Source organism: Salmo salar, chromosome ssa09, assembly GCF_905237065.1.
Source record: "Salmo salar chromosome ssa09, Ssal_v3.1, whole genome shotgun sequence".
Lineage (NCBI taxonomy): Eukaryota > Metazoa > Chordata > Actinopteri > Salmoniformes > Salmonidae > Salmo > Salmo salar.
In genome coordinates, this window is record NC_059450.1 from 69855875 (window position 1) to 69881883 (window position 26009).

At 44.0% G+C, this 26009-nt stretch overlaps 1 protein-coding gene across 2 annotated transcripts; it reads left to right on the top strand.

Annotated features, from left to right (window-relative positions):
- LOC106611747 (ligand of Numb protein X 2) lies at nucleotides 1-25821 on the top strand. 2 transcript variants are annotated; one of them, XM_014212287.2, is made up of 11 exons: nucleotides 1-251; nucleotides 6516-6812; nucleotides 7751-8382; nucleotides 9332-9528; nucleotides 13747-13943; nucleotides 20449-20886; nucleotides 21075-21218; nucleotides 22176-22350; nucleotides 22586-22820; nucleotides 23046-23204; nucleotides 24437-25821. In XM_014212287.2, exons 3-11 carry the CDS (start codon nucleotides 7970-7972, stop codon nucleotides 24570-24572), a joined length of 2094 nt encoding a protein of 697 aa, XP_014067762.1. In that variant the 5' UTR covers nucleotides 1-251; nucleotides 6516-6812; nucleotides 7751-7969; the 3' UTR covers nucleotides 24573-25821. The 2 variants fall into 2 exon arrangements, with proteins under 2 accessions (XP_014067762.1, XP_014067763.1); XM_014212288.2 differs by lacking the exon at nucleotides 6516-6812 and having other exon boundaries at nucleotides 11-251.
- Nucleotides 25822-26009: the final 188 nt, after the last annotated feature.

Consider the following 26009-nt stretch of genomic DNA (forward strand, 5'->3'; position numbering starts at 1 on the left):
TTGAAACATAAAACATGAGGGAGTGGGATGTCTCGCTGCCTTTTCCATCTCTGACCTGTACAACCAACAACACCTGAGGCGGCGCCCTGTGAAGGAGCTGTACTATTCACTCAGAAATGTAACGTGTAGGATAGTATTAATCGTTTATAGCTTTATTATCGGAGTTTGTCGAGGCTATAGGCTACTTTAGTCATAGCACGATTTCACGACTGTCTTTGTTTTATTACTTCCGGGAAAAAGCCCTCACACAGGTAAGAAGACGAGTTTCGGTCTCGGCCATCTCTATGGTCTCGGCTCCCGCAAATTCTATTCTCTCATCAAACGTGATTGTTTTACATTTTTCAAATGTATTCTCACACATTTCAAACAGTCCACCTATAGCATAAGTGTATGAAAATATAGCCTAGCCTAACACATTCCAACTAATTAAAGGTAGCACATATCTCCGGTTGTGTTGTTGAAGGTGAGAGAACGTAATGTGGCCAGTAAGTTTCTGTTTCTAGAGTGCGTAATGTTTCGCGTTATTTTCCAGTGACTTGAGTAGACAAAGTAATAGCCTATGCCATAAAACGTATAGGAGGGTTAACACGTAATAGATTTGCCATACGTGTGCAGTGTATAAATGAAGGAAGGGGAATGTATGCTCGGTTGTTAACCTCGTCATCAGCTGTCGGTATCAGTGGGGACAGTGAATTATTTATGGTTTCTGACCAAGGAATAGACCAGCCCCAATGATGGCCTCTTTTCTACATTAACACCATAGTGCTAAAGCCTATGTGTCAGCATTAAAAGTGGGCACTATCTGGTGAATGATGTAACATTATAGAATTTAACTAGTTAAATAAAAAAAGGTTTTATTCTATAGTACCAAGGCCGTGTTATTTACAGTGAATATTGAAATAATACAGAATATTGAAATGGTACATCATTTGACTTAAAGAATTTAAATAGAGGTAACAGAAGATTTGATCATACAACCAGGATGTACATGGCCATTTCAGACAGTCCTATTTGATCTTGAGGTGGTAGTGGCTACTGGTTAATGACGTTATTTTCGTTAATGCTGAGCTCCTCTCCATTGGAAATTGGTGTCATTTTCCCAAAAGCCTAAATCAAGAGGTTGTTTGTATCAATTGAACCATCAACTTCACATGATTATTAGGGCTCCCGAGTGGTGCAGTGGACTAAGGCACTGCATCTCAGTGCTAAAGACTTCACTACAGACACCCTGGTTCGAATCCAGGCTGTATCACAACCGGCCGTGATTGGGAGTCCCATAGGGCGGCGCACAATTGGCCCAGCGTCATTCGGGTTAGGGTTTGGCCGGGGTAGGCCGTCATTGTAAGTAAGGATTTGTTCTAAACTGACTTGCCTAGTTAAAAGAGAGAAAAAGAAGATGGGCTATTCCACAGTAATGGAATGATGCTTTGACTGTTTAAAATATATGCCAAACAAAAACCAAGTTTAACAAACTGCACAAGGACTACATTTAACAATTTCGACAGATTTTTTTTATACAAAAGCTAATTTAGTGGAAGAACTGTGCATATGCAAACTTTGTTTTTATGCAAACTCGTTTTCCAAAAACTCTTGTTAAATATCTGTAGTTTGTGACTACTATGATTTCCTATTGTAGCCAATTCAGTTGCAGTAATTGCGTTACAAATGTTTTTGTAATTCCATTAACAATTTGGTAATGGAATTACGACTTTTAATCACTTCATATTCATAAACAAAATTGATATCATAAAAATAAATCACTATAACTAATTGGTAGGTCAACCGTTACTTGTTACTTCTGTGAACTTTCATTATCCTCCTTCCTCATGAGGGAGAGACATTATAAAATATCTTCAAGATGTGTGGGTTTTTGGTAATGGAATTACAAGGCACAAGGCAATATTGCTTAAACTTACAGAAGGTTAACACTTTCTCCAAAACAAAATCTAAGTCTTGATATTAGTTGGCAGGCATCTTTATGTCTACATTATTGTGTTTTGATGTATTTCTGATACCGTTTAAGAATTTTTCTGGTAGATGTTTTCTAAAACCTCCTTTCCATCTGTTTGACCAAAAATCAAAGCCTTTACTTATGCCTAGTTTTTAAGATGGACATTTTTGAAAAATGTATGTATGCCTTCATTTCCCCAAAATATAGCTTTCATTTGGAAGAGGTACTTTCCTTTTGAATAATGGATAGAACCACATTGATTAATTAATGTTTTTCTTTTTAATTCTCTTTGTATTGAATAGCAGACCTAAGTATATTTATGTGACCTATGACCTAGGAGGCCAGCTATTCTCTAGTTATGGATGGATATTCATAGTTAGAAGTTGATGTCTTGTTTCTGAAGCCCAGTGTGAAGTGTGCTCTTCAGACAGGGGTCTGCTGCGGAACAGTGGGAGGATTAGAGCCTATGACTGTGCTCTTTAACCTGGATGGGTCTCTGTAGCAGAGACTGTGGTACCAATGGGTGCCATGCTCAAGGCTCCAGGGTGGCTAGCAATCATGCAACTGTCTGCTAGAAAGGGAGTGGGTAGATTATGAAGCAATGTGAATTTTAGGGGGGAGGTTTTCTGTTTTGGCATTGCTTGTGTTTTCACTTTCAGTCAATCAGAGTCAAATCCTTCAGGACACACCCCTTTTATATGATTAAATACTGTCTCAGCCTAGGGAGTTGTTCTGTCTGCCTCATGGCTTTACCCCTGCATTCACTTTACCGGGGTGTGGCAGAACATGTGACATAGAGACACAATGGAAACATTTGTGAGGTGAGTTTTATTTTCAGTCATATAGCAGTTATAACCACAGTAACTGAACAGCTGACAGTCCTGTCTGGCTTAAAAGCTCACCTGGCTATGAATGACTGTAACGATGTGCGCTGAGAGTCGGGAAGCAAGTTCAGGGAGTGAGTGTTTTAATAAAATAAACGGAAAATAATACAAAACAAGAAACACTAACAGCACACAGACATGAAACAGAAACAATGACGCCTGGGGAAGGAACCAAAGGGAGTGACATATATAGGGCAGGTAATGGAGACCAGGTGAGTCTGATGACGCACAGGTGCGTGTAACGATAGTGACAGGTGTGCGCCATAATGAGCAGCCTGGTGACCTAGACGCCGGAGAGGGCGCACATGTGACAATTACTTTTCTTGCATTGGAAGAAGGACACTTTAATGGTGAGCCAAGACATTTTTCCTAGAAAGCTTTGAATGTCACATGATTATTCATTGTTGTTGAGGCATTTTCCCCCATCAAGGTGACTTTGTCAGCTTCAGAACATACCTTTCAACAGGATTCAACTTCACGTGAAAAGTTCAGTACTTAACAATGCAACATCACGTTGCCAATGTGAGAATGTATACCACTGCTGTTCAAGCATGTTTAGCCCGAGATAACGATTGACTAAGAATTATGAAAACATCAATACCACTTAGGATTTTCCTCCTAGCAATTGCCTCCTAGCATTAGAAACCATTAATTAAAATATATGATAAAGGCAGTAGTAATAACCAGGGGACGTGTAAAGGCAGTAGTATTAACCAGGGGATGTGTAAAGGCTGTAGTATTAACCAAGTGATGTGTAAAGGCTGTAGTATTAACCAGGGGATGTGTAAAGGCTGTAGTATTAACCAAGTGATGTGTAAAGGCTGTAGTATTAACCAAGTGATGTGTAAAGGCTGTAGTATTAACCAGGGGATGTGTAAATGCTGTAGTATTAACCAGGGGATGTGTAAAGGCAGTAGTAATAACCAGGGGACGTGTAAAGGCAGTAGTAACAGCCAGGGGACGTGTAAAGGCAGTAGTAATAACCAGGGGATGTGTAAAGGCAGTAGTAATAACCAGGGGATGTGTAAAGGCAGTAGTAATAACCAGGGGATGTGTAAAGGCAGTAGTATTAACCAGGGGATGTGTAAAGGCAGTAGTAACAGCCAGGGGACGTGTAAAGGCAGTAGTATTAACCAGGGGATGTGTAAAGGCTGTAGTATTAACCAGGGGATGTGTAAAGGCTGTAGTAATAACCAGGGGACGTGTAAAGGCTGTAGTAATAACCAGGGGATGTGTAAAGGCAGTAGTATTAACCAGGGGATGTGTAAAGGCAGTAGTAACAGCCAGGGGACGTGTAAAGGCAGTAGTATTAACCAGGGGATGTGTAAAGGCTGTAGTATTAACCAGGGGATGTGTAAAGGCAGTAGTATTAACCAGGGGACGTGTAAAGGCAGTAGTAATAACCAGGGGACGTGTAAAGGCAGTAGTATTAACCAGGGGATGTGTAAAGGCAGTAGTAACAGCCAGGGGACGTGTAAAGGCAGTAGTAACAGCCAGGGGATGTGTAAAGGCTGTAGTATTAACCAGGGGACGTGTAAAGGCTGTAGTAATAACCAGGGGACGTGTAAAGGCAGTAGTAATAACCAGGGGATGTGTAAAGGCAGTAGTAACAGCCAGGGGACGTGTAAAGGCAGTAGTAATAACCAGGGGATGTGTAAAGGCAGTAGTAATAACCAGGGGACGTGTAAAGGCAGTAGTAATAACCAGGGGACGTGTAAAGGCAGTAGTAATAACCAGGGGATGTGTAAAGGCAGTAGTAATAACCAGGGGATGTGTAAAGGCAGTAGTAATAACCAGGGGATGTGTAAAGGCAGTAGTAACAGCCAGGGGACGTGTAAAGGCAGTAGTAACAGCCAGGGGACGTGTAAAGGCAGTAGTAACAGCCAGGGGACGTGTAAAGGCAGTAGTAATAACCAGGGGACGTGTAAAGGCAGTAGTAATAACCAGGGGACGTGTAAAGGCTGTAGTATTAACCAGGGGATGTGTAAAGGCTGTAGTATTAACCAAGTGATGTGTAAAGGCTGTAGTATTAACCAGGGGATGTGTAAAGGCTGTAGTATTAACCAGGGGATGTGTAAAGGCTGTAGTATTAACCAAGTGATGTATAAAGGCTGTAGTATTAACCAGGGGATGTGTAAAGGCTGTAGTATTAACCAAGTGATGTATAAAGGCAGTAGTAATAACCAGGGGATGTGTAAAGGCAGTGTTAATAACCAGGGGATGTATAAAGGCTGTAGTATTAACCAAGTGATGTGTAAAGGCTGTAGTATTAACCAGGGGATGTGTAAAGGCAGTAGTAATAACCAAGGGATGTATAAAGGCAGTAGTAATAACCAGGGGATGTATAAAGGCAGTAGTAATAACCAGGGGATGTGTAAAGGCAGTAGTAATAACCAGGGGATGTGTAAAGTAAGTAGTAATAACCAGGGGATGTATAAAGGCAGTAGTAATAACCAGGGGATGTGTAAAGGCAGTAGTAATAACCAGGGGATGTATAAAGGCAGTAGTAATAACCAGGGGATGTGTAAAGGCAGTAGTAATAACCAGGGGATGTATAAAGGCTGTAGTATTAACCAGGGGATGTGTAAAGGCAGTAGTATTAACCAAGTGATGTGTAAAGGCAGTAGTAATAACCAGGGGATGTGTAGTGGCAGTAGTTATAACCAGGGGATTCTGTATGGTAGCTAGTCTCACCCCTGCCATGAGCACTGTGCGTCCTTGAGGAACAGCCACAACATGGTAAACCACTGCAGTAGTGTGTGTCTAGGGGGGGAGTGGACGTTGACACATGGCTTCCCAGCCGTCCCTACTTGGTATATGAGAGGGCCTGCACCATCCAGAAAGAGCTGGAGTGGAGGGGCTAAGGGGCTGCGCAGGCCATCCATCACATCCTGCCTGCCTGGCTCCTCAGTGGCCCACTGCCTTTAATAACCACAAGTGCTGCCTCCTCAATGACACTCAATGGATCCTTCCACTCCTTAAGACACGTTCTCTGTCCAGCTCTCTCCTATTAAACATTTATAGACAATGTGCTTTTATGCTATGGAAATATGCATATCAAAGATTATGAGGAATTTTATTTAGGCTAATCTCTGTCTCGGTCAGACAAGTCTAAACATGCATGTGCTGAAAAGGAGGCATTCCACTCAAGTGGGTAGAGTTTGTTTTGTACAGAATTTCAATATAGGACACTCTTGACCTTCATCTGAAGTAGTCTCAGGTCAGATTGATTATTTGTAGAGCCATGGAGCCTGGTCATGTGAATTCCCAAATAGTGTAACTGGGACAGAACTTTGGTTATGCTTCCTCCTCCCAGCCACAAGATCCATGACCCTTATCCATTACAAGATGAGGGATCACTTGAGTAACAAGAAAGAAAGGCGAGAGACTGGGCCGTCCTGTTTGACCTCAGGCTGTGTGTGTGTGTGTGTGTGTGTGTGTGTGTGTGTGTGTGTGTGTGTGTGTGTGTGTGTGTGTGTGTGTGTGTGTGTGTGTGTGTGTGTGTGTGTGTGTGTGTGTGTGTGTGTGTGTGTGTGTGTGTGTGTGTGTGTGTACACCAGCCACTGTGTAATTGGTCAGCCCTCGGTTTGGTCTCCGAGTGTTTTGCCTGAGCTAGTGCGACATCAGCAGTCTTAGTCCCCCTCCACTCCTCCTCTAATCCTCCTCTCCCCCCTCTTCAGGAATCGACGGAGGCAGGCTGAACGCCTCTCCTCCTCTCTGCCGAGCTCCCCTGTGCCTAGTCACACCACTCCCCCTCAGTTTGCCACACACACACACACACACACACACACACACACACACACACACACACACACACACACACACACAGATCCACTGACTGTGTGCCGGGGATGTGGAGCTCTGGTTTCAGTCAGGCTGCAGGCAGCCAGCACAGCTGTTGGGTTTGAGGTTCTCGTTTGCATGCGGTGGCTGCCGACCGGCCAGGGTTCTTGACAACGCTGATATCAGCTTCTCAGGTAGGTGGAACAAAGCTAATGACGAACAAGATAAAGAATCTGTCTGCTCTTTCACCTTGCTGACCTCTCAACGGGGTCAGAGAGGAGTGCTGGGACCTGTGAATGCAGGGAATCTGATCTTAACCATGTGACAAAGTAGAACAAGAAATGGTGGCATGTAAACACATCTCAGTATTTGCATCTGTAATGTTGGAGAGGCACTCCTACTCAGTGTACTTAGTAAACACAGGTGGCTGGTGAGGGGAGGATGGCTCATTAAAACGTACGGAACAGAGCAAATGGAATGGTGTCAACGTGAAACCATGTGTTTGATGTATTAGATACCATTCCACCGATTCCACTCCAGACATTACCACGAGCCCGTCCTCCCCAATTAAAGTGCCACCAACCTCCTGTGTTTGTAAGGTGTTCATATATGCTTGTTAGTATGTTTGCAGTTTGTAGGTTTTACGATTCATTTGACGAGAGTGTTGACTGAAACGTACAAATCGGCTCCTTTTCTTTGCACATGTGTCGATTTTGTTGCCAAAAGACTTGTTGCCGAAGAATGCATTTATAATCAGCCTCCTAAAGAGAGGGAATTAGTGGAGAGATTAGAAGCCTCACAGAGGGATGGAGACCTCTGCTGATTGGGCACGAGGGGGTCATTAGTGATGGGGATTGCATTTCTGCCCAGTTCATTCAGAGTTCTCATTCTCTCCCAGTGCCATGCTTTTGTTCCTACCATTAGCACGGTTTTCACTTTTAGTAATTTTTCTCCTTTTCTCGCCTCATTTCATTTCCTTTAGTTCCTCAGGAAACCGGCTGAGAGGAAACAGCTGTGGCTGGCCTCCATATTGTTGCCGCTCTGTGGATTTGTAATTTCCTGTTGTGCCGGTCGGTATGAGTAGGAAAAGTACCAACTCTAACGGCAGACCTCTTTGTGCTCCCCTCAACAGAAATCCAGGATGAAGACATGAGGAGGAGAGGACGAATAGTGGATCAGGGTTTCAACCTCACCCCTTTCAATGGATTCAGTCTGGGATGTTTGCCCTCTTATGAAATAAACTAAGCAGGCACTTCCTTTCTGGGATCAAGAGTGAGTGCAGGAACAGAGAAAGTTGGACAGTGGAACAAAGGAAGTTGAACTTGCTAGATAGCTATTCCAGCCAGTGGCCATGACAGAGCCCAATGTCCCCAACAGTAGCAGCAGCATCAGCAGTGCTGGCCTGGCATGGGCAAAGATGTGTAAGGACTGTGGCCAGCAGCATGAAGGGGGCCAGGAGAACCACCTGTATGAGTACCAGGACGAGGTAGATGATGAGCTGGTGTGCCACATCTGTCTGCAGCCCCTGCTGCGGCCCATGGACACGCCGTGCGGACACACTTACTGCTTCCAGTGCCTCAGCAGCTTCCTGAAGGAGCAGGACTTCTGTCCCGTGGACCGCCAGCGGCTGCAGCTGCACCAGTGCCGGCCCTCCAGCCTGCTGGTCAGGAACCTGCTGGACAAGCTGACCGTGCTCTGCCCGCACCACGCTGAGTGCCAGCAGCAGATGCAGCGCTGCGAGCTGCAGCCCCATCTGCACAACAGGTAAAGAGGGTTATGGCCGGGGCACATGTAAGCGGGAGATGGAGATGAGAAAGATATTTTGTTTAGAGTTAAGCTTAAAATGTCTGCTTTACAGCAACAGTAAAAAGCCAAAATAGGAACTGTCTTTTTACACTGGTTTAAATGTGTCTATTTCTCTCTGCCTGAATTTTTGTATGCCTATGTCTGACATGTATTTTCCTACGCAATTAATTTAGAGTTAATGGGTACACAGGCCTGTCAAATGTTAACCTAACATGGATACACTGGCCATAAGTCAGACACATTTAGACTTCAATGAAATAGCTTTAATTACATAGTACCTGGACTCGAAGGAGAGGTTCAGTCTCAAATATCATACCCTCTGGGAGGAGTGTAATTTATGGATTAGTCTTCCCTTTCATCACGTGGCCAGTGTGGTGCTTATCATCTTAGTGGTTAGCGAGCAACAATGACGCAGTCAGTAGTGGGTAAAGGTTGTTTTGTGATAGCTGGTCATGCTGCAGCCATCCACCCAGTGCAAACAGAGAGGAGGCAAAGTTCAGACAGCAGGACCAGCAGCAGTAGCTCTCTCTCTGACTTAATCACACTCGACCTGTCCCCCCCTCAGACTCCCTGCAATGCAGTAAAATAGCCTCCTCATCTGCATAGCTCCTCTCCTCTTCCCATAGTCTCTCTCTCTCTCTTTAACTCCCTCACCAGTCACTAAATCTATTCATTTCCACACCTCTAGCTTGAGCCCCATTTGGCGTTTTAGAATGATCCTCCTCACTGAAACAAATGAATAAACATCAATCGTACTCTCTTTTTTTCTGGTCAATACTTTAGGTTACCTTCACTGACTGTTTTGGACAAATGTCATGAGTTGTTAAATAAAAGGACTGTTGAAGGTTGACCTCTCTTTTTCTCTACCTCATCTTCTTTCTCTTTCTCCCACTCCTCCCTCTCTCAGATGTCCTGTTTTCAGAAGGCTGAAGGAGGAGGCGGAGAGGAGGAAGAGACCCCACCGGAAAGCCCTTAAGGGGAACAGGGGCGAGGGGGAGTTGGATGCTGATGCCAAACACACCCCTACGATGACTCGCACCCCCACCCGGGGTGTCCTGCCAGAGCCTGGCCTCATCAACCCCGCCTTCGAAGAGAGCGAGGAGGGTAAGATGTCACTCACTCCCTACTCTGCCCACACCGCAAACAGTTAGACGTCACACTGACGTCACTATGTCTGAAGTCTGATTTTATGTGTATGATAATGATAGTCTGTCAGTCTAAGTAAATAGCAGTGAGCTCCCATTGAAAACATTTTAACTTTTTAAGAATGGAAAAATCTATATCAGTTTAGGGCTGTGGCGGTCACGAAATGTTGTCAGCCGGTGATTGTTAAGCAAATAACTGCCGGTCTCACGGTAATTGACCGTTAATTAACATAAACACATTTTACATTTCCTGGCTTCCACACACAGCCTACAAGCCACTGATGCAGACCTTAGGAACATCTACATTTTAAAATATCTAATAAATCTATGTAATATAGCCTACACCTTCACAATAAATCTATGTAATATAGCCTACACCTTCACAATAAATCTATGTAATATAGCCTACACCTTCACAATAAATCTATGTAATATAGCCTACACCTTCACAATAAATCTATGTAATATAGCCTACACCTTCACAATAAATCCATTATTTATTTTAGACAGGTCTAAAGAGTCATGATATGAAGAAAATGTAGTCTATTTCAGATTAACAGAATAGCATACTCAGTTGTCCTTATGCTAGTCCCTATCTGGCTATGCCATATGGCTGTGGGATACACTACTTCATTTAGCAGACAAGATTTGCTTAGAATTCCGTGGCATTATTTTATATAATTTTATAGTATGAAGAATACAATTGAACAAAGCTGAATAAAATAGAAAGGATATGCCCCCTAAAAAAATCCATTCCTTTTGCAGCCAGTGGCCGTTGTGCCCTTGGGCTAAATATAATAATTATAATTCCCTTATCCCTGAGTGCTGCATGCTCCGAAGCACCTCTCACTCACATGGCTCTCCATCACGTGATCGGGTCTTTCTCACAGGCTACAAGTGAAGACAGACACATCGGGGACGCAACTGCGCACGTCCTTATCCAATTCCGAGGTGCATATTGAAGATATTGGAAGAACTGTCCACATTTACTTTTCGTCAGTCAACAAGATGAGTAGACCTAACGAACATCAACAGCACTAGCCTATGTCAATCTACTATCCTCCATAGTACAAAAGTTGACCAATTCTGTGCGAGAAATAAATATTCCAAACATAGTCTGGGACAGTTGTGGAATGCGCTAGATCCCAAATTAATACAACCACTAGCATAAAAACAAAACTTTTTTACGCAACGTTGATAAACTATTAGGCTATTTCCTCACATTATAAGCGCAGCAATGCGCACACGACTATGATTCAAAAAAGTTGCAAAAAAAAGGTATTGTTTTTTGCCTTAAACTGGGCTAATATTGTCACCCATCAGACTATTCTTGATTTAATCTCATCTTTACATACAGTATATTATTTTGTATATGTGTGAAATTTGTTTTGATTTACAATGGACCATTATCATGCACCTGTCTCGGAACAGGGACATGGGAAAAAATACATATAATCTATGCACTTGAATAGCGAATGGAGGACACTTTTCCCGTGGGTCATTTTCATGCAAGCCAGGTAGGCTATACTCCTGTTGTAAAGAAAAGCAATTTGCTTCATATTAGTAAAGTTGAGAAATAAATATAGTAGTCCTAGCCAATAGAAAGCTGATGGCCATCACTCCGTTTTTTTTCACGCAATTGCATAGCCTATAGAAATGTAGCGCAACATGAGCTCATGGGCTCTCATGAAGTGTTTGATTTGATTTTCGATTACATTTGCGTTGATGTCAGAGTGATTAGAGGGAAAATAGAATGCTGAAAACCAGGCAGTTAGCAAGTTTGGTAGGCTACTAATGACCATCAACAGCATCAGAGCTTGGAGAAGCCTAATTACAGTGACTACATGTGCACTTGGAATTTGACTGCCTTTGTGACTCGTGACCGCCGGTGTGGCGGTAATACAGTCACCGTACCAGCCCCAACAGTGTTAATTGGGTCAACAAAGATGTAAGGAGTTTATGAACGACCCAAGGGAACGGAAATGAGCGGAAACAGTCTGTCAGATGTGTTGACTTTAGGGAAAATCCCAAACCCCTTTAATGTGGCCATCCCTGGCAAGAGAGCTGTCTAAGCTGGAGAAGAGGAGTATTGCTGACATCGTTAATTTAGCTGGGGGCTTTGGATTTCAGACACTCAGGCCAAATCATCGTCTGAACCTTAAGAACGTGTATCAACCAGTCCTCCTATAGCTCCTCCCACCAGCCTCCTCTGGTATCAAATCTAAACTCTGTCTGGTCTAGCCTTAGAACCCCTTGAGGCATTTTGTAATCCAGTACCATGGAACGAAGTCCATCAAAACAAAGTTACCTGGCAACTGGCGATTGATATCACAGAAATGATTACCTCATCGTGAGTGTTTCTTGGGGAATAGGTTGCTACCTGCCCTACTTGATTCAAAACCAGGGCTGTGTGTTGGAATCGGACACACAATAAAAGGCAACCATGGAGCATTGATGAAATGTGTTTGAGCATATATGAATCTGTGTGTGTGTGTCATGTTGTATGTCTCAGGTTGTTTGTCTCTATATATATATCCGTAAACACGGGCACCCTCATAGATGTCATCCTAACTAACTCGCCCTCCAAATACACCTCTGCTGTTTTCAGTCAAGATCTCAGCGATCACTGCCTCATTGCCTGCATCCGTAATGGGTCTGCAGTCAAACGACCACCCCTCATCACTGTCAAATGCTCCCTAAAACACTTCAGCAAGCAGGCCTTTCTAATCGACCTGGCCCGGGTATCCTGGAATGACATTGACCTCATCCCATCAGTAGATGATGCCTGGCTATTCTTTAAAAGTGCCTTCCTCACCATCTTAAATAAGCATGCCCCACTCAAAAAATGTAAAACTAGGAATAGATATAGTCCTTGGTTCACTCCAGACCTGACTGCCCTTGACCAGCACAAAAACATTCTGTGGCGTTCTGCATTAGCATCGAATAGCCCCAGCGATATGCAACTTTTCAAGTTAGGAACAAATACACACAGGCAGTTAGAAAAGCTAAGGCTAGCTTTTTCAAACAGAAATGTTCATTCTGTAGTAATAACTCAAAAAAGTTCTGGGACACTGTAAAGTCCATGGAGAATAAGAGCACCTCCTCCCAGCTGCCCACTGCTCTGAGGCTAGGAAACACTGTTATCACCGATAAATCCACTATAATTGAGAATTTCAATAAGCATTTCTCTACGGCTGGCCATGCTTTCCACCTGGCTACCCCTACCCCGGTCAACTGCCCGGCACCCTCCACAGCAACCCGCCAAAGCCCCCACCATGTCTCCTTCACCCAAATCCAGATAGCTGATGTTCCGAAAGAGCTGCAAAATCTGGACCCTTACAAATCAGCCGGGCTAGACAATCTGGACCCTCTCTTTCTAAAATGATCTGCCGAAATTGTTGCAACCCCTATTACTAGCCTGTTCAACTTCTCTTTCGCATCGTCTGAGATTCCCAAAGATTGGAAAGCTGCCACGGTCATCCCCCTCTTCAAAGGGGGACTGCTACAGACCTATATCTAAACTGCTACAGACCTATATCTATCCTACCCTGTCTTTCTAAGGTCTTCGAAAGCCAAGTTAACAGACAGATTACCGACCATTTCGAATCCCACCGTCCCTTCTCCGCTATGCAATCTGGTTTCAGAGCTGGTCAAGGGTCCCTCACTAGCTTTAAGCACCAGCTGTCAGAGCAGCTCACAGATCACTGCATCTGTACATAGATGGTCTGTTTACAGATGGGCTATCTACCTACCTCATCCCCATACTGTATTTATTTATTTATCTTGCTCCTTTGTACCCCAGTATCTCTACTTGCACATTCATCTTCTGCATATCTACCATTCCAGTGTTTAATTGCTATATAGTAATTACTTCGCCACCATGGCCTATTTATTGCCTTAACTTACCTCATTTGCACTCACTGTATATAGACTTTTTGTTTTCTTTTGTTCTACTGTATTATTGACTGTATGTTTTGTTTATTCCATGTGTAACTCTGTGTTGTTGTATGTGTTGAATTGCTATGCTTTATCTTGGCCAGGTCTCAGTTGCAAATGAGAACTTGTTCTCAACTAGCCTACCTGGTTAAATAAAGGTGAAATAAAAACAAATATATATATATATATATATAAACATGTGTACCTCCATGCCCATGTCCGTCCCCTCGTCTCTCCACAGAGACCCCCTTGCGGTCCAGCCTGGTGGCCGAGACCAACGTGGTGGAGATGTTTCGGGAGCAGCAGGAAGAGGAGTTGGGCCTGCGTATCGTGGGAGGAAAGGACACGCCCCTGGGGAACATAGTAATCCAGGAGATCATCCGTGACTCATTGGCAGCCCATGACGGCAGGCTGGCCCCAGGGGACCACATTCTGGAGGTGAGACAGTTTCTTCACTGTAAATAAGAGGGATAATAGGTCACCTGGAAGATATGTTCAGTCCTCTCCCCTCCTTCCCGTCCTCGTGTTACTTTAGTGCTGTTGCTGTATACTTTGAAATGATCGCCTTGACGATGGTAATGGCTGCACTTTGTGTAGATAGTGCTTGTTAGGAAGCTTTGACCTCTCCAGTCAGGATACCCCCCCCCCCACCCCCCAAAAAAAACGATTCCCTTGGGTTCCCATGATCCTCAGTCAATAGAGGCATTTGTTGTTGGGAAGGCAGATATTCCATGGAAACAGGCGTGGCAGAGATGTGTCATCCAAGTATGCCCCATGAAACTGTCACCGTTTCAGGCAGAGCCCCTACTTCTAGAAGGCCAAAGTGCACATGATTGCAGACAGGCTCTGTCTGGTTTTCTTTAATGTTTTCTTTTGTTGGATAGAAAGGGCTGATTATGACACGTAGTCTAGTGACCTTTTGTCTATGGTCCAGGTTTTAAATGGGCCAAAAGGCTAGAAAAGATTACATGCTAGTGGTGATGGCGTCAGGTGTTGATGGTGTCTGGTGGTGATGGTGTCTGGCGGTGATGGTGTCTGGCGGTGATGGTGTCTGGTGGTGATGGTGTCTGGTGGTGATGGTGTCTGGCGGTGATGGTGTCTGGCGGTGATGGTGTCTGGCGGTGATGGTGTCTGGCGGTGATGGTGTCTGGCGGTGATGGTGTCTGGCGGTGATGGCGTCTGGCGGTGATGGCGTCTGGCGGTGATGGCGTCTGGCGTTGATGGCGTCTGGAGGTGATGGTGTCTGGCGGTGATGGTGTCTGGAGGTGATGGTGTCTGGTGGTGATGGTGTCTGGCGGTGATGGTGTCTGGCGGTGATGGTGTCTGGAGGTGATGGTGTCTGGCGGTGATGGCGTCTGGCGGTGATGGCGTCTGGCGGTGATGGCGTCTGGCGTTGATGGTGTCTGGAGGTGATGGTGTCTGGCGGTGATGGTGTCTGGCGGTGATGGTGTCTGGCGGTGATGGTGTCTGGCGGTGATAGTGATGTTGTCTGGTGGTGATGTCTCTACTTACATACAGTGCCTTCAGAAAGTATTCATACCCCTTAATTTATTATTAATTGTAGCAAATTTATTGAAAATAAAATACATGAATATCTAATTTACATAAGTATTCACACCGCTGGGTCAGAACTTTGTAGAAGCATCTTTGGCAGTGATTACAGCTGAGTCTTTCTGGGTCTCTAAGAGCTTTACACACCTGGATTGTGCAACATGCTCAGCAACATTCCATTTATTTTTTATCCTGAAAAACTCCCCAGTCCTTAACGATTACAAGCATACCCATAACATGATGCAGCCACCACTTGAAAATATGGAGTGTGGTACTCAGTAATGTGTTGTATTGGTTTTGCCCCCATCATATCACTTTGTATTCAGGACAAAAAGTTACTTTAGTGCCTTGTTGCAAACAGGATGCATGTTTTGGAATATATTTATTCTGTACAGGCTTTCTTCTTTTCACTGTCAATTAGGTTAGTATTGTGGAGTAACTACATAAAATGTTGTTGATCCATCCTCAGTTTTCCATTAAACTCTGTAACTGTTTAAAAAGTCACCATTGGCCTCTTGGTGAAAGGATGCCTGTATCTTTGTAGTGGCTGGGTATATACACCATCAGATGTGTAATTAATAACTTCACCATGCTCAAAGGGATATTCATTGTCTGCTTTTTAAATGTATACCCATCTACCAATTGTTGCCCTTCTTTGCGAGGTGTTTGAAAACCTGGTCTTTGTGGTTGAATCTGTGTTTGAAATTCACTGCTCGACTGTGGGACCTTACAGATAATTGTATGTGTGGGGTACAGAGATAAGGTAGTCATTCAGAAATCCTGTTAAACACTATTATTGCACACAGAGTCTATTCAACCTACGATGTGACTTGTTAAGACATTTTTTACTCCTGAACTTATTTAGGCTTGCCATAACAAAGGGGTTAAATACTTATTGACTCAAGACATTTCAGCTTTTCATTTTTTATTAACTTGTAGAAATCTCAAAAAATGTAATTCCTCTTTGACATTACGGCATAGGCCAGTGACATAAAATCGCAATTAAATCCATTTTAAATTCAGGTTGTAACACAACAAAATGTGGAAAAAGTCAAGGGGTGTGAATACTTTCGGAAGGCACTGTAAACCCACTTTCTTGATAGGATGGGTCTTATTTGGTTCCCTACAAATGAAAGTGGACACTAGTTGGTAGAGTAATGTGGCTATTTGTATATTCTGTGACCTTTCAGAATCTTAATGGTTTATTCAAATGGATACATTGTGGAGAGTAGATCCTGAACTATTTCAAAACAGATGTAAACAATATTCAGTGCATTCACCTGGTTTTTATCCAGAGGGTAGAACTAGGGTACAGAGATAGTACTGTATGTCTTTGAAGGGGGTTTAACAAAGATGCAGCTTCCTTTCTTCCCACGATCTTGCTCCCTCTCTCCTCCTTGGATTTCTCCTCCCCCCGGCTGTCCTGGAATGTGGCGGTAATACTGTAAACTGAGCTGACAGACCAGTTCACTCTACTCTGGCAGGGGTGCAGGACAATGCCTGAGCCCATCTCTTCCTCTGAGCTGACCAATCAAAAAGGTGGAATTTGGAATGAAAACACCTCTCATCTAACCTCACTGGCTGCCTCGGGAGCAGTAATATAACCCCACTTTTTGGGTCTTTTGTGGACGGCTGGCTAGTGGCTATAAAGAGATACTGTATGCGTGAAGGAGCGGAGATTGCGTTCCTAATTTGTTGCAATTGAATCTCTCGCTTCCCCTTGAGTTGATCCATTGATTTTAAGAAGGGCTTCACTTGGATGATGTTTGTAAAGCTAGAATTGCTCTAAAATGGGACCAACTATTTTGTACACCTACAATGCCTCAATACAAGGATACCTTTTACCTTCAGTACTCAGTTGTCTCCATAAGTCTGTCCCCAAACAATTTGATTTGCTGGTTTTAAGCATTAAACTTTCAAATAGCTCTTTGTTGACTGTTGCTGGGTGCTATCGTCCTCCATCAGCACCGGCCTGTACCCTTCCTGCTCTAAGCTCTCTGCTGGCCCCTTACACTCAGTCAGAATCTGTCCTGCTTGGTGACCTAAACTGAGACATGCTTAAACCACCTGACCAAGTCCTAAAGAAATGGGACTCCCTAAATCTTTCTCAGATTATTACCAATCCCACAAGGTATGACTCCAAACACCCAGAAAAGGCTACTCTCCTCAATGTTATCCTCACAAATAATCCTGATCGGTATCAGTCTGGTGTTTTCTGTAATGACCTTAGCGATCACTGTTATACAGCCTGTGTTCGTAATGGCTGCTCAGTGAAACAACCTGTCCTGATCTGTCATAGATGCTTGCTAAAAAACTTTAATGAGCAAGCCGTCCATCTTGAACTGGCCTCTGTAAAATGGTATAGAATCAGCTTGATCCCCTCAGTCGAAGACGCTTGGACCTTCTTTTTAAAAATGTTCAGTGGTATTGTTAACAAACACGCCCCCATAAAGAAAATTACAATTAAAACAGGTTCAGCTGCTGGTTCGACCGTGATCTTGCAGAGTTACTCCACCTCAAGAATTGCATTTGGCGAAAGGCTCGGCACACGCATACTCAGGCTGACTGGCTATCGTTCAGGCAGTTCTCTCTCTGTGGGTCTAACCCCAAGAAATTCTGGAAAACGGTTAAAGACCTGGAGAATAAACCCTCCTTCTCACAGCTGTCCATGTCCCTTAATGTTGATGATGTGGTTGTTACTGACAAGAAGCACATGGCTGAACTCTTTAAATCACCACTTCATTAAGTCAGGAGTCCTATTTGACTCAGCCATGCCTCCTTGCCTGTCCAATATTTCCTCATCTCCCACCCCTTCTAAAGGAGAGACGGGTTAAAAAGGAGGCATCCCCGATGCTTCTCCCACTTTTTCCCGTGCCCCGCTACAAAGTTTCTCCCTGCAGGCAGTCACTGAGTCTGAGGTGCCAAAGGAGCTCCTTAAACTTGACCCCATAAAACCATCTGGGTCAGATGGTTTAGACCCTTTCTTCTTTAAGGTTGCTGCCCTATCAACGCCAAGCCTCTCTCTCCTTTCTGGGGAGGTTCCCATTGCTTGGAAGGCAGCCACAGTTCATCCTTTAAATAAAGGGGGAGATCAAGCTGATCCTAACTGTTATAGGCCTATTTCTATTTTGCCCTGTTTATCAAGTGTGTTGGAAAAACGTGTCAATAATCAACTGACTGGCTTTCTTGATGTCTGTAGTATTCTCTCTGGTATGCAATCTGGTTTCCACTCAGGTTATGGATGTGTCACTGCAACCTTAAAAGGTTGTCAATGATGTCACCATTGCCCTTGATTCTAAGCAATATTGTGCTGCTATTTCTATTGACTTGGCCAAAGCTTTTGATACGGTAGACCATTCCATTCTTGTGGGCCGGCGAAGGAGTATTAGTGTCTCTGAGGGGTCTGGTTAGCTAACTACCTCTCTAAAAGAGTGCAGTGTATAAAGTCAGAAAATCTGCTGTCTCAGCCACTGCCTGTCACCAAGGGAGTACCCCTAGGCCCAAGTTCGATCCTAGGGCCCAAGTTCTTCTCAATTTACAGGCAGTAGGAAGCTCTCTCATCCATTTATATGCAGATGATACAGTCTTATACTCAGCTGGCCCCTCCCTGGATTTGTGTGTAAAATGCTCCACAACAAAGCTTTCTTAGTGTCCAACAAGCTTTCTCTACCCTTAACCTTGTTCTGAACACCTCCAAAACAAAGGTCATGTGGTTTGGTAAGAAGAATGCCCCTCTTCCCACAGGTGTTATTACTACCTCTGAGGGTGTAGAGCTTGAGGTAGTCACCTCATACAAGTACTTGGGAGTATGGCTAGACGGTGCACTGTCATTCTCTCAGCACATATCAAAGCTGCAGGGTAAAGTTAAATCTAGACTTAGTTTCCTCTATCGTAATCGCTCCTCTTTCACCCCAGCTGCCAAACTAACCCTGATTCAGATGACCATCCTACCCATGCTAGATTACGGAGACATAATTTATAGATCGGCAGGTAAGGGTGCTCCCGAGCGGCTAGATGTTCTTTACCATTCGGCCATCAGATTTGCCACCAATGCTCCTTATAGGACACATCACTGTACTCTATACTCCTCTGTAAACTGGTCATCTCTGTATACCTGTCGCAAGACCCACTGGTTAATGCTTATTTATAAAACCCTCTTAGACCTCACTCCCCCTTATCTGAGATATCTACTGCAGCCCTCATCCTCCACATACAACACCCGTTCTGCCAGTCACATTCTGTTAAAGGTCCCCAAATCACACACTTCCCTGGGTCGCTCCTCTTTTCAGTTCGCTGCAGCTAGCGACTGGAACGAGCTGCAACAAACTGGACAGTTTTATCTCCATCTCTTCATTCAAAGAATCAATCATGGACAGTCTTACTGACAGTTGTGGCTGATTTGTGTGATGTATTGTTGTCTCTACCTCCTTACCCTTTGTGCTGTTGTCTGTGCCCAATAATGTTTGTACCATGTTTTGTGCATCTACCATGTTGTTGTTATGTTGTGTTGCTGCCATGCTATGTTGTTGTCTTAGGTCTCTCTTTATGTAGTGTTGTGTTGTCTCTCTTGTTGTGATGTGTGTTTTGTCCTATATTTACATTGTATTTATTTTTTATTATTAATCCCAGGCCCCCGTCCCTGCAGGAGGCCTTTTGCCTTTTGGTAGGCCGTCATTGTAAATAAGAATTTGTTCTTAACTGACTTGCCTAGTTAAATAAAGGTTTATATTTTTTTATCAATGGAGGTACCTGCAGTTTTTGTATAGCACATGTCAAAGATAAGTGTTTCCTCTATATGCATTTAGCAGCGGCGCACTGCCACTGCTAAATCGTGGCAGCCACTGCAAAAAAAATATTAATTAAAATACAATTTTATTTTTTATAATAATAATAGAGCAATATATTTTTTTTACAAGATCATCTTTGAGAACTAACACTCACCTATATAAAAACTAGACAGGGGTAATCTAAAATTCTAAAAATGTCATGGCAAGGTGCCCCCATTGATTTAGCCTTGTCACTTTATCCCTACCTAAATGTACATATCCACCTCAATTACGTCGTAACCCCGCACATCGACTCAGTACTCCCTGTATATAACCAAGTTATCGTTACTCATTGTGTATTTCTTCCTTGTGTTATTATTATACATGTTCTCTCTGCATTGTTGGGAAGGGCCCGTAAGCATTTCACTGTTCGTCTACACCTGTTGTTTACGAAGCATGTGATGAATAACATTTGATTGGATTTGAATGATATCTTGAAGAGGAAAAAAGTATTTTATTTCCACTATCCATCAGCGCAGGGACCAGTCAATTCACACAGCTGTTAATAATCTGTGTATATTTAGTCCACCTGCAGTCTTACTGACCATGTGGTGTTGTGTTTGTAGGTGAATGGCGTCAGCCTGGCCTCTATCCCACACGGCCGGGCCATCTCCGTGCTGCGGCGGCCCTGCCCTCTGCTCAGACTCATCGTCATGCAGGAGAAGGGCTTCAACCCCCGTCACCCACAACGTCCTGGCCTCGAGCACCACCCGCCCCCCTCCCCCAACACGGCCACTGCCTCCCCTTCCTCTCACAGCCCCCACGGCACCGCCCACAGCCAGGGCACGGTGATCCAGGTGACGCTGGTCAAGAGGGACCGCTCGGATCCGCTGGGCATCAAACTGATCCGCAAGTCGGACGAGACTGGGATCTTCATTCTGGACCTGCTGGCGGGGGGGCTGGCGGCCAAGGACGGGAAACTATGCAACAATGACAAGGTGCTGGCCATCAACGGGCAAGATCTGAGACACGGCACCCCAGAGAGCGCAGCACAGATCATACAGGTATGTCTTATGTAGACAAGTTACAGCACGGCTATTTCACGGAGACCAAAGAATGGAAATAGGATTCATTATAATCCCTTAAAGAAACATTGACTTTTATGTTAGCAGACGTTCCCAGGATAGATTTGCTGGATGTGTATTGAATGTGAGGGCTGAACTACGTGTGTGTATAATGTGTGTCTCTGCAGGCCAGTGAGGTGCGGGTGAACTTTGTGGTGATGAGGCAGCCGGAGCCCCAGGAGGAGGGGGGCAGCGGTGGAGAGGGGCAGGGCCGAGCGGCCAGGAGGGCTCCAGAACCCCAGTACTTCAGACGCCCCTCCACCTACATGAAGGTAAACAATCTCCATCCCCGACGTTTAGAACTTACAAATCACTGTACCACAAACTGCTGTATATCTCAGTTAGTATTGTGAATGCTAGTGTAAGTTAGTGTGTACACACATGATTATAAGAGCCTGTTATGTTTACATAGTGTAAAGGTAATCATGGCACCACAGTCACACCCCAGCCCTCTGTTACCAGTCCAGACTACCTAGCACTTCCACAGAAGCCCTCCTCACTCAGACAGAGGTGAAAGGGGCCTTGGGAGCAGACGCCTGTGTCCCTGTTCCAGAGATGAAAGCCCTTCTCTGGGGCCTGCTCACTCCAGATCAAAAGGTCCAGGGTGCTGCCTCACTCTGCCGCTGCGGGGCCACCACCACGTTTTGTTTGTTTGTTGCTTTGGGTGGCAGAGGATCAAAGCTGTTGGCAGTTACCTTTCGCCTGCAGAGCCCAGGCTTTGAGTGTTGCTGGGGGGGAGGTGGGGCGGTTCGGTTCCCTGCTGGGGGAGGAAGAGGGAGGGCTCTCCTCCCCATCCCCTCCCCTCTGAAGATTTACAGTCTCTAGAGAGAGCGAGAGAGAAACAAGGAAGCCGGCAGGAGCCGTGGATTTTGACACGTACACTCCGCTAAGAGAGCCAAGTGTCGACCTCTGGGTTTGAGTCCACAGCTGCCTCTGAGATGCTGCCTCACATTGGTTTGGACAAGTGGTTTCACAAGGAATCAATTAAGTCAAAAGATCCTTCTCACTTCTAGGTAATGGAGAGGGGAAGATAATAGCGGCACAGCCCAGAAGGGATGTCGTGTCAGGCAAATTGTGCCCGTCTTCTTTGACGCCAGTCTTCTCTGTTGGCCAGAAAGAATTCTTATGAAGTAGTTTTGATCTTAAGAACAGGAAGTCAATCTGAATGGACTACTGTATGCACCTCATGACTGTAAAGAAAATTAAGGGTTCTTCCTGGTCTTTCCCAGGATCCTCCAGGGGGTTTCTCCAGCAAGGAGAAGACAGTGAGTCTGAAGAAGGAACCGAGGCTCTCCCTAGGCATCACCATCGCTGGGGGTAGGGACTGCCGCAGCCGCCTGCCCGTCTACATCACCAGTGTCCAGCCTGTCGGCTGCCTGCACCGAGACGGCACTATCAAAACAGGTACTCCTGCGATCTATGCTTTCCTACAACCACATGACAGTTTTAATCCATACCTTGACCCCATGTAGTATGGCTAATGTTCAAATTTAAATGCCTACAGGGCTAATTATGTTAGTGATGGGGTAGACAATATGCATACCTCTTGCACATTTAACCGGAAGACCTTTTGGTGTAAAGCCAGCTTTGCAAGCAGAGACTACATTTTCTTGACGCGCTTCTGGTTTCGGTTGCCTAGGGGATGTCCTGATGAGCATCAACGGCGTGGATCTGACCCAGCTGACCTACAATGAGGCGGTGTCAGTGCTGAAGGCCCAGACGGCCCACTCCCAGGTAGTCCTCAGAGTCATCCAGACCATCTCAGAGGAGCCTGAGGGGGAGGCCGGCAAAGAGGAAATGGAGTCTGTGGAGAACCTAAGGGAGGATGATGTCAACTGGGCCCCGCTGTGGACCCACTGGCTGGGTCTGCCAAGGTAAACACATTCTAATCATTGGTTTGGAAAATAACTCACCTCACGTTTGCATGCCTTCAGTTCACATCCCTCTGTGTCATAGTGAGTGATAATGTTCTGTACAGAATGAAAGAAATGACCCTATCAATTGTTTCAGGTGGCCATTTAAAACAATGGAAGTTTTCATTTTGTGCTTATGAAATGACACTGAGATTCGAATTGGTCCACTTCCTCTCCTCTTTACAGTCACATGCACTGGTGCCGTAACATCGTGTTGCTGAAGACCAATCAGGAGAGCTGGGGCTTCAGCATTGTGGGTGGCTACGAGGAGAGCCACGGACAGCAGCCCTTCTTCATCAAGACCATCGTGCCTGGTACACCCGCCCACTTCGACGGACGCCTCAAGTGAGTTGCTTCACATGGACGATCCTAGTTTAATAATAAACCTCAATGAGAAAAGACGTGTCGTTACTATCTGTGTGGGTGAAATGGAGGAGAGGTGACGAGTAGTAAGGAGGGGGTTATGTTTCGGTAAGCCTGCAAAGTTATTTGATAAGTAGTATGTACTCCCTTTCAGGATTGAGATCAGTTCCAATTCAATTCAGAAAGTAAACCAAATTCCAGTATCAAATTTTCCTCATTTAAAGCTGCAATATGTAATGTTTTGAGGGATCCAACCAAATCCACATAGAAATGTAGTTATAGATCTCATTTGTATTGAAAGCAAGTCTAAGCGGTAGATCTGTTATATGTGCGCTATTTCTATGCTTCCTGTTCTTAAGTTTAATTTTTTGCTAGTTTTCCTTTCGGTTTTGTACACCAGCTTCAAATAGCTGAAAATACAATATTTGTTTTATTGAAAAGATATTGCACAGCAGTTTAGATGGTACAATGATTATCTACACTATACATTGCTTGTTTTGTCACATAAACTGTAATTAGGCAAACTATTAAAATCTTTGCAACCAGGAAATGGCAGAACGATTCTGCATATTGCACATTTAAAGCACACGTCAATCTAAGTAACATAATAAAACAAATCCCCATCAAAATCCCTCTGTTTAAGCTAGAGATATGTTTTTGCATGGGCTGCGTCTCAATCCATCGTATCCTCCTGTCTGCATTGCACATCCGCGGTGGAAGGTGGCAGAGACCACAGCGGTGTTTGTCAGACCATGACATATCCCAAAAATCAGTCTTCTGTCGAAAACATCTGTAGCATCTGAACGGTTTGGCCTAGAGGTTAAAGGTATTGAAGGGAGTTGGAATTGGAATTTCAGCATACTTCCTGAATTTAAATGGAATTGACCCCAACCCTTCTCCTTTTTGTGCAGGCCTGCCTCTCCAAGGAGAGGATTTAACAGAAATAAATACCTGCTTTCAACATAAATTAAACTGAGTGTAGAGATGGAGCCAACCTAGTCTCCAGGTTACATTAGATGTGTTATTATCCTGTAGAAGTCCATTGTACTGTATTTAGACCTTACTGCACAGCTGTTAGGAGACTGATTAGAATTAGTTCTTAACTGAGTTGCCTAGTTAAATAAAATATAAAAACGAGGGTGGTGGGTAGGTCATTGTGTTACATGTATTGTACCCATCCCTACTGACTGTCCCTCCCTCTGGGTTGTCTCCAGGTGTGGTGATGAGATTGTAGCTGTGAACGGAGCCACCACGGTGGGCATGAACAACTCGTCCCTCATCCCCATGCTCAAACTGCAGAAGAATAAAGTTACACTGACTGTGGTGTCCTGGCCGGGGAGCCTGGTGTAGACACACACACACACACCCTGCCCTGCTCAGCTCATGTCTCCACTGAGTCTCTTGTCATCTCTGCACACAACACCCTAGAATCTCATTGGTGACATTCTTAGAAGGTTTGTTGTATTGTTATTTTCACTACATAATCTCTTCTGATGTGGATTGTAATATAAATTGTCAATTTGCACATTGCCCTAGCTGACTAGTGGGACTGAATTACACGAGTTGATTCACTGCGTTGATTATTGTTGTTGTTACTCAAAAGGGCAGTTGATGTGTGATTATGAACAAATCGGGATAATCAGGGTGGAAGATGAATTGACAATCAATTAACTATATTTCAAGGTAAACTGGAAGGATCTTTATCGTTTGGGAGAATTGTTTTTACCCTGTGTCTTGAACGCTTTAAGCATTTGTTTTCAGCAGATTTGACTTACTTGTTCAATACCCATTTATGTTTGTTTTCCCACATTAGTTAATGATGATTTGGAAAAATGCTACTGGCCTATTTGTATTACCCAAAACTGGGATATATATGTAGACCTCAAATTCCATGTGAAAAGGGCCTAATTTAGCCTAGGAAATATATATGTCCCTATAATTTCACAGTTAATGAAGAAAATTGATTTAATATACCACATTTATTAGGAAAGGGTGACCGTTGACTATGTAGAAAGATGCCAGTCACACATGTACCCATCCTCTCCAACACCTTTACCTTTTTTTGTACTATTTAGATTTGAACAGATACTGTGTTGTTTTATCCATATATATAAGGACATTCTAGTGGCTGCTGATTTTTAATAATGATTTAGTTCCTAACTGTAGTGCAGTCATCTCTTCAATTTCTGTGCAATGCATCATACCAAATGTCTTTGATTAATGTGGGTGCCTTGTACATGTTAAAGGACAAATCAAAGTTTGAACACTTGCCTTAATTGCCACAACCAAAAACATGTTATTTGTTCTTTAAGCTCCCACCTCTCATTTTCTTACCAATGAGAACGTGGAGGATCTGTTCATTATTATCCAGCATATTGTAGTTCTAATGTTCACATTAGAGCATTAGATTCACTTCAACTGTTCTTTTCAAGGTGACATAAAAACACTAGAGGTCTCTCATTGAATCCTGAGAATGTTATGGGAGCCCTCTGTATAGTTTCATATTTCAGTTAAGGGAACTATAGGCATTATATCTTGTGTAATGGACCATCCCCTGTTTTGTAATGTTCTAAAACCTCAATAATATATGTGTACTGTGTCTTTTTGTATTTTATACATACTATTTACAAAGCAATTACAGCATCCCAGAAGAGCTTTACAATAACAGTATGGTTTTACAGTAGGCGTTGGTATGGGATTGAATATTTTTTCAAGTCCAGCACTTAAAAAACAAGTATATTCCTTCATGGCCGTTCCCCCACAGGCCTGTGTTGTGCTATCCTCTCA